Source organism: Mandrillus leucophaeus, unplaced genomic scaffold (assembly GCF_000951045.1).
Source record: "Mandrillus leucophaeus isolate KB7577 unplaced genomic scaffold, Mleu.le_1.0 Scaffold144, whole genome shotgun sequence".
NCBI lineage: Eukaryota > Metazoa > Chordata > Mammalia > Primates > Cercopithecidae > Mandrillus > Mandrillus leucophaeus.
The window spans coordinates 3,101,187-3,110,877 of record NW_012101410.1 but is presented as its reverse complement, the minus strand read 5'-3'; the positions used below and the strand labels follow the sequence as shown (position 1 = coordinate 3,110,877).

Below are 9,691 nucleotides of genomic sequence, written 5' to 3'. Positions count from 1 at the left end.
GATGATGCTAAGGGTTGACGAATGTTTCTATGCCCTTCCAGTAGACAGAACTAGAAAAAAATACATTTATATATAAAATACAATGTGCGTTCCAAAAAATTTCCAATGTAAATTCAGGACAACAGGCTTTTACTTGTCTAAAGCTCATCCTCCATTAGATTCCCTAAGAAAAGTTCATGGGAATAGCAGTCTCTGAATTTCTGCTTATAGATATAACAGTTGGTGCCGGATCACTTCTAAAGGTCACTTTTGCTGGACATTAAATTCTTGGCTCACATTTTCTTTTCTGGAGTATCTTAAATATGCTAGTCCATTTTCTTCCAGCACAAAAGTGATGCTGCTGAAAAGTCTGATGATAATCTACCTTTCTTTTTCTTCTAAGTCATGTGCCCCTTTTGCCTAAATGTTCAAATGATTTTTTTTCTTTTTAAAATTTCATTAATTATATAATACATCTTAGTGTTGTGGTTCTGGGTAAATATTCTCAGGTATACTGTGCAATTTTTCAGACAACAGTTTCAAATATGTTTTCACTTCAGGAAAGTCTTCTTGAAAGACAGTTAACGCTTATTCTGTTCCTCTGAATATTGCTTCTTTGGAGATTCCTATTATAAATATACTGTATTTCTATTGCCTGTATTCAATATTTGCCACTTTCTCATGAGCCCTTTCTTTTCGACTTGTAAAATGTTGTCTTTTATCTTCAATTTCTCTGAAGATGTTTTACTTTATTTTTAAATTACTATTTTCTGTAGCCATAAGGTCTTGCTATGTTGCCCTGGCTGATCTTGAACTGGCCTCAAGTGATCCCCCTGCCTTGGCCTCCCAAATTGCTGGGATTACATACATGATGTTTTATCTTATTAAGACACACCAATTCTTGAGTTCTTTCTAATTTAGTCTTCATTTATTTTGAGACAGGGTCTCACTCTATCACCCAAACTAGATGGCAATGGCATGATCATGGCTCACTGCAACCTCAGCCTCCTGTGCTCCAGCAATCCTCTCACCTCCGCCTCCCTGGAGGGCAATGGTATGATCATGGCTCACTGCAACCTCAGCCTCCTGGGCTTCAGCAATCCTCCCACCTCAGCCTCCCAAGGAGAGAGGACTACAGGTGTATACCTCGCCCAGCTAATATGTTTATTTTTTGTAGAGACATGGTTTTGCTATGCTGCCCAGGCTAGTCTCAAGTGATCCTCCTGCCTCAGCCTGCCAAAGTGTTGGGATAACAGGCATGAGCCACCGCACCCAGCCTCAAAGTTTTTCTGTTTTATGTTTTTCTTGGTTTTGTCTTGTATTATTTAAATAATGTCTTCTAGCTCACTTTGAAATTGTATTTCTTTTTGGTATACTTTTCAGCATGCTTTCACTGAAACAGTGCTATTTTGTCTTTTATTCCCTTTTATCTTTTAATTTGGCACAGGACATTGATACTTTTCTGTTGTTCATTTTAGGGGAAAGTTTGCTTTGGATAGCTATTCTAACTTCAGAATCCACAACCTCCTTCTGCTGATTTTGTGATGTTAAAAAATATGGCACCTGGCTTTGAGATTTCCTATTGTTTTCCTCTATTTTTATCTGACATTCTTTCCTTTTCTCTACTGTTTCCCTGCTCCATTTGATTCCACTCCAAGACTCTCATGTAGAGTCCTGTCTTTGAAGAAAACATTGGTGTAACACATTACAGACTCCATAGGGAGTAGACCACTACAGCCCTTTCAGGTCAGCCTCATCTGTCACTGTACTGTGCAAAATCCCTCCTCAGTTTCAGCTACTCTTCTCAATTTGGCCCATGCACATTTTCCAACTGGTACCTATTTGCCGTCTGGGTGCCAAACAGGTCTTGTCCTCAGGCCTATCACTTATCAGAACAGCATATAACACTGTCATAGCAAACTATACAATACAGTAAAAATTTTTTAAAGAGACACAATGAGGAGACAAATACAGAACTGACAATGTTGAAATCATAAGGTTTCATGAAACCTGGAACAATTTAAAGGACAGTTTTGGAGAAATGAAAAAATACATTCAAAGGTTCTTGAGAAGTATGTGAGAAGTAACATAATAAGCATATAGGTTTTTTTGGTGGGGTTTTAAAATTCAAATCTTTGTAGAAAAAGAAACAGAAGAAACAAGAATCCTTGATGACAGAAGAAACAAAAGGTTTGAAGAGTCGTGGAGAAGGGCTGTGCAGGCCCAGGGGTCAGGTAACAGAGACACCAAAAGTTCAAACTAACAGCGTTAGTTCTGGGCAATGAGGAGGCGGCGGGAGACACTTTCACAAAGGAGTTAGAAGATGAGAGACACACTTTCAAAGTCAAAAGATTGTATAGGAATTGGGGGAGAAAGCTGAGAAAAAAGCAAAAAAAAAAAAAAGAGCTGGAAGCAAATTGAAGTATGTTAGGCATGAGGGGATAAATTAGGGTTGCTGGGACACATATGGGAGGTCAGAGACAGGATGCTTAAGAGAGGAGGGGAGATTTAAAGATAACTAACATTTCAAGTTCAGGTAAACGGGTAGGATCAACAAAAAGGAAAAGAAAGAATGCAGAAATAAATATATCTTTAAGAAAGAGCTATCTAAAGACTTGCAAAATTCTGATAACAACTAAGGCTTAATGATTGGGTTCATGAGAGCTCACTATACTAGCCTTTCCATTTTTGAGAATATTAAAAATTTCCACAATAAAAAGACTTTCAAAAATTTCTAGAAAAGGCTGGGTGCAGTGGCACACACTTGTACACACTTCCAGCTACTAAGGATGCTGAGGCAGGAGGACTGCTTGAGCCCAGGAGTTTGAAGCCTGCCTGGGCAACACAGCAAGACCCTACCTCTTAAAAAAATAAATAAATAAAGTTTCTGGAAAGTGTTGGTATGAACCTTCCTCATGGTATCCTTCTCATTCTATTTCTGGGCTTAATCATCACTTTTTTCAAAGTGTAACATTTCATAAAAATTCACTGGAAAATATTAAATGCCTCATGAAAAAACTGTAGTAAAGAGCGAAATATCATTTAAGTTATTACCTTGATTTTTTTCTACAGAATCTCCTTTTGCTTCCTCTTCTTTAATGGGGGGACTTATTCTGGGGGTCCTACTTTGTCCCTGGACCACTTCTGCTAGCAATTCTTCTTGAGAAGTTCGAGTTCTGGGAGCAACTGGAAGGGTCTGTTTCTGTGGGACTTTCACATAAAAGCAAAAAAGATAGAAATACAAATGCAGTAATACATCAAAACTTGACAGTGACTATGTCATACTAAATACAAACGCCTCCTTTGGTTTAGAACATATGAGGAGTTTGGGCTGGGCGCAGTGGCTCATGCCTGTAATCTCAGCACTTCGGGAGGCAAGGCGAGTGGATCACTTGAGGTCAGGAGTTTGAGACCAGCCTGGCCAACACGGTAAAACCTCACTTCTATTAAAAATACAAACATTAGCCAGGCGTGGTAGCACACACCTGTAATCCCAACTACTCAGGAGACTGAGGCAGAAGAATTGCTTAAACCCAGAAGGCGGAGGTTGCAGTGAGCCAAGACTGCACCACTGTGCACTCAAGCCTGGGCAACAGAGTGAGACTCTGTCTCCAAAAAAAAGAAAAGAACATATATATGAGGAGTTCAATCCATAGATACCATTCATTTTTTCTTACAACATTACTGAGATAGATACCTGACCTATTTATCCAAACATATGTAAACAACGTCCATACAACCACATGCCATGAATACAATACAGTACATATGTATTCATTTTCAACAAAACGCGGTTTATTTAAGCTTAGCTTCATGATATTGTATCAGTTTCAAATTGTAATTTAGATAACCTAGGTAAAGAAAGAAATGTTCAAAGCCATGGAAATTCTCTAAACTTCTCATCATTCTAGACAATTAATATTGCTGATAGATCAGGAAATGAAATGTAGATATACCATTAGGTCAAGAGTGGGCATTTGCCTGATAATCCTTATTCTATATGCAAAAACCTATTGAATTTAGTGTTCAAGGTTAAATTAGGGATGAGGAGAACCAAGAGGACAGGCGAGTATCAGGATCAAAAACTGAAAAACTGATGGTGCCAGGCGCAGCTGCTCACGCCTGTAATCCCAGCATTTTGGGAGGCCAAGTCAGGTGATCACCTGAGGTCAGGGGTACGAGACCAGCCTGGCCAACATGAAGGAACCCCATCTCTACTAAAAATACAAAAAAATTAGCCTGGCAAGTTGGTGGGCGCCTGTAGTCCCAGCTACTTGAGAGGCTGAGGCAGGAGGATCAGGGATTACAGGCATGAGCCACCGCACCCAGCCTCAAAGTTTTTCTGTTTTATGTTTTTCTTGGTTTTGTCTTGTATTATTTAAATAATGTCTTCTAGCTCACTTTGAAATTGTATTTCTTTTTGGTATACTTTTCAGCATGCTTTCACTGAAACAGTGCTATTTTGTCTTTTATTCCCTTTTATCTTTTAATTTGGCACAGGACATTGATACTTTTCTGTTGTTCATTTTAGGGGAAAGTTTGCTTTGGATAGCTATTCTAACTTCAGAATCCACAACCTCCTTCTGCTGATTTTGTGATGTTAAAAAATATGGCACCTGGCTTTGAGATTTCCTATTGTTTTCCTCTATTTTTATCTGACATTCTTTCCTTTTCTCTACTGTTTCCCTGCTCCATTTGATTCCACTCCAAGACTCTCATGTAGAGTCCTGTCTTTGAAGAAAACATTGGTGTAACACATTACAGACTCCATAGGGAGTAGACCACTACAGCCCTTTCAGGTCAGCCTCATCTGTCACTGTACTGTGCAAAATCCCTCCTCAGTTTCAGCTACTCTTCTCAATTTGGCCCATGCACATTTTCCAACTGGTACCTATTTGCCGTCTGGGTGCCAAACAGGTCTTGTCCTCAGGCCTATCACTTATCAGAACAGCATATAACACTGTCATAGCAAACTATACAATACAGTAAAAATTTTTTAAAGAGACACAATGAGGAGACAAATACAGAACTGACAATGTTGAAATCATAAGGTTTCATGAAACCTGGAACAATTTAAAGGACAGTTTTGGAGAAATGAAAAAATACATTCAAAGGTTCTTGAGAAGTATGTGAGAAGTAACATAATAAGCATATAGGTTTTTTTGGTGGGGTTTTAAAATTCAAATCTTTGTAGAAAAAGAAACAGAAGAAACAAGAATCCTTGATGACAGAAGAAACAAAAGGTTTGAAGAGTCGTGGAGAAGGGCTGTGCAGGCCCAGGGGTCAGGTAACAGAGACACCAAAAGTTCAAACTAACAGCGTTAGTTCTGGGCAATGAGGAGGCGGCGGGAGACACTTTCACAAAGGAGTTAGAAGATGAGAGACACACTTTCAAAGTCAAAAGATTGTATAGGAATTGGGGGAGAAAGCTGAGAAAAAAGCAAAAAAAAAAAAAAGAGCTGGAAGCAAATTGAAGTATGTTAGGCATGAGGGGATAAATTAGGGTTGCTGGGACACATATGGGAGGTCAGAGACAGGATGCTTAAGAGAGGAGGGGAGATTTAAAGATAACTAACATTTCAAGTTCAGGTAAACGGGTAGGATCAACAAAAAGGAAAAGAAAGAATGCAGAAATAAATATATCTTTAAGAAAGAGCTATCTAAAGACTTGCAAAATTCTGATAACAACTAAGGCTTAATGATTGGGTTCATGAGAGCTCACTATACTAGCCTTTCCATTTTTGAGAATATTAAAAATTTCCACAATAAAAAGACTTTCAAAAATTTCTAGAAAAGGCTGGGTGCAGTGGCACACACTTGTACACACTTCCAGCTACTAAGGATGCTGAGGCAGGAGGACTGCTTGAGCCCAGGAGTTTGAAGCCTGCCTGGGCAACACAGCAAGACCCTACCTCTTAAAAAAATAAATAAATAAAGTTTCTGGAAAGTGTTGGTATGAACCTTCCTCATGGTATCCTTCTCATTCTATTTCTGGGCTTAATCATCACTTTTTTCAAAGTGTAACATTTCATAAAAATTCACTGGAAAATATTAAATGCCTCATGAAAAAACTGTAGTAAAGAGCGAAATATCATTTAAGTTATTACCTTGATTTTTTTCTACAGAATCTCCTTTTGCTTCCTCTTCTTTAATGGGGGGACTTATTCTGGGGGTCCTACTTTGTCCCTGGACCACTTCTGCTAGCAATTCTTCTTGAGAAGTTCGAGTTCTGGGAGCAACTGGAAGGGTCTGTTTCTGTGGGACTTTCACATAAAAGCAAAAAAGATAGAAATACAAATGCAGTAATACATCAAAACTTGACAGTGACTATGTCATACTAAATACAAACGCCTCCTTTGGTTTAGAACATATGAGGAGTTTGGGCTGGGCGCAGTGGCTCATGCCTGTAATCTCAGCACTTCGGGAGGCAAGGCGAGTGGATCACTTGAGGTCAGGAGTTTGAGACCAGCCTGGCCAACACGGTAAAACCTCACTTCTATTAAAAATACAAACATTAGCCAGGCGTGGTAGCACACACCTGTAATCCCAACTACTCAGGAGACTGAGGCAGAAGAATTGCTTAAACCCAGAAGGCGGAGGTTGCAGTGAGCCAAGACTGCACCACTGTGCACTCAAGCCTGGGCAACAGAGTGAGACTCTGTCTCCAAAAAAAAGAAAAGAACATATATATGAGGAGTTCAATCCATAGATACCATTCATTTTTTCTTACAACATTACTGAGATAGATACCTGACCTATTTATCCAAACATATGTAAACAACGTCCATACAACCACATGCCATGAATACAATACAGTACATATGTATTCATTTTCAACAAAACGCGGTTTATTTAAGCTTAGCTTCATGATATTGTATCAGTTTCAAATTGTAATTTAGATAACCTAGGTAAAGAAAGAAATGTTCAAAGCCATGGAAATTCTCTAAACTTCTCATCATTCTAGACAATTAATATTGCTGATAGATCAGGAAATGAAATGTAGATATACCATTAGGTCAAGAGTGGGCATTTGCCTGATAATCCTTATTCTATATGCAAAAACCTATTGAATTTAGTGTTCAAGGTTAAATTAGGGATGAGGAGAACCAAGAGGACAGGCGAGTATCAGGATCAAAAACTGAAAAACTGATGGTGCCAGGCGCAGCGGCTCACGCCTGTAATCCCAGCATTTTGGGAGGCCAAGTCAGGTGATCACCTGAGGTCAGGGGTACGAGACCAGCCTGGCCAACATGAAGGAACCCCATCTCTACTAAAAATACAAAAAAAATTAGCCTGGCAAGTTGGTGGGCGCCTGTAGTCCCAGCTACTTGAGAGGCTGAGGCAGGAGGATCACTTGGACCCAGGAGGCAGAGGTTGCAGTGAGCCAAGATCACACCACTGCACTCCAGCCTGGGCAACGCAGCAAGACTCCGCCTCAAAGAAAACAAACAAAAAAACTGATGGCTACAGTTTACCTCACTTTAGGAACGGGGTCACAAAAAAGAGAAGCAAGAGAGAGTGGACAAGCAGGGCAATGCTGTAAGTACATCCATCAAATCCACAGAAAAACTTACATCTTTTTAGAGTAGCTCATCACCATCAGCTTGTTAACACAAGTTTACACATTGGCTACAACAGGTCGGCCACAGAGTATAGAATTTAATGACAACACAAAATTACACCCATCAATTGTCTGCATTTCAGAATCAGCTTTCCATAAGATCAGCTTACAGCTGATTCATCTCCTGTTTTGAAAGCATGTAATACTTTTATATTCTCTCATAAAATGATTTAGTACTTCCACTACAATTGGAGCAGGAACATCACAAATGAGTCAGTTCTCTGCCTTATATTCTATTAATGAGTTCCACCAAAAGGGAAGAAACCAACCTTGTTTATAAACTACTGTTTAACAAATTATAACTTCAGCCGCCTATTATTGTCCAATGTTACTCCCATTTATACATCATAAATTCATATCTAATGTTGAATCTAATGCTACTAACATGAAAGTCCCACTTCATCAAAATTCTCTTCAAAATGTTTACGTACTATGTATTTCACAAACATTGAAAAGAGTATAAAAGGCATTATATGGTGCTCGAAAAACTATAGTCCATTAACAGTTTGCAAAGTTTCTCAAACCTGTCAATCTCCTTTTGAAGCCATTCTTCTATAGGGGAACCTCATCTTGGTCTTGACATCTGACAGGCACCTTTATTTTACCACAATTTAAGGAGCAATCGTTTTCAGCTTACTCAAGAATTACAGAAATGTCTTACCAAGTGTAAACATAATACATTTAAATTACCTGTAGAGTAGTTAGTTGTTTTTGTTACGGATTCTTGAGCTTCAGAGATAGCCTTCAAAATCAGATTCTTGTTAGCTTGTTTAGAAGGTGGAAGAGAAGGTCTAAAAGAGTTAAGAAAGGTATTTTTATTAAACTTTAAATTTCAGTTCTCCACAAGTCACCCATCTGTTATGCCTTTACCACAACCTTCTCTAGGTTTCACACACTAGCTGCAGTTTTTAGAAAATGTCAACTACACTGGAACCTTACTATTATTTTTTCGAGACAGAGTTTTACTCTCTCACCCAGGCTGGAGTGTAGTGCCACTGCAGCCTTAAACTTCTAGGCTCAAGCAATCCTTCCACATCAGCCTATCCAGTCTAGGACTACAGGTGCCTGCCAAAATGACCAGGTAATTTATTTTATTTTTGTGCAGACAAAGATTCATTGCATTGCCCAGGCTGGTCTCAAACTCCTGGTCTCAAGCAATCCTCCTGCCTCGGCCTCCCAAAGTGCTAGGTACAGGCATGAGCCGCCATGCCTAGGCCCCTTTTAGTTTTTTTAAATAATAAATTTGAATCTTAATTGATGTTGTTCCCCCTCACTCCACCATCACATTAGTCAATATTCTCTGCAATCCTCTCCAATGTTAAGCAATTTCTCTCATTAATGTGTTTCTCAAAACCCAGTGAAAAAGTCTTACATGGTATTACATTAAATATGTATGCCAGGTGCGGTGGCTCACGCCTGTAATCCCAACACTTTGGGAGGCTGAGGAGGGCGGATCACCTGAGGTCAGGAGTTCGAGACCTGCCTGGTCCAACGTGGTGAAACACCATCTCTACTAAAAATACAAAAATTAGCTGGTTGTGGTGGTGCGCACCCATGATCCCAGCCATTCAGGATGCTGAATCAGGAGAATCACTCGAACCTGGGAGGCAGAGGTTGCAGTGAGCCGAGATCGTGACACTGCACTCCAGCCTGGTTGACAGAGCAAGGCTCCGTCTCAAAAAACAAACAAAAATTATTTTTGTGATTATTCTCTTCAAGAAATCAGAAGACTCCACCAAGGCAGTTAAAGCTGAATTTACAGCCACGTTCAAGGTACCTCCTTTCAGGCTTTGCTGGCACAGACACACTGCTGGAGATGCTTCCTGTTCGAGACCCATAATCATCATCTTCTTCCTCCTCTTCTCCATCATGATTGAACTTTTTCACTTTAACAACTGAACTTACCACAGGCAACTTTCTCTTCCGAAAGTTTTCATCCTGCAATCAGATAAAATTTATGCTTACCTAGTTTCAGAAAATAACAAAAGTTCTACTACGAAATGTTTCCATTTTAAGAAAAAAATAGTACACAGTAATATGAGAAATTCAGAGTATTTCTTGGTTTTGTATAAAAATATAAATATGAGGACA

The 9,691-nt window shown here is 39.3% G+C and overlaps 1 protein-coding gene across 2 annotated transcripts in view; it reads right to left on the bottom strand.

Moving 5' to 3' along the window:
* The window catches only part of ZC3H14 (zinc finger CCCH-type containing 14), a 65,390-nt gene that overhangs the window by 38,286 nt on the left and 17,413 nt on the right, over positions 1–9,691 (bottom strand). For both annotated transcript variants that reach the window (XM_011974290.1, XM_011974291.1), the window contains exons 6-8: positions 9,378–9,538; positions 8,291–8,391; positions 6,087–6,242 (exon numbers count right to left, since the gene is read on the bottom strand). In XM_011974290.1, coding sequence (XP_011829680.1) covers positions 6,087–6,242; positions 8,291–8,391; positions 9,378–9,538 — 418 coding nt within the window. The remainder of the gene's footprint in view (positions 1–6,086; positions 6,243–8,290; positions 8,392–9,377; positions 9,539–9,691) is intronic.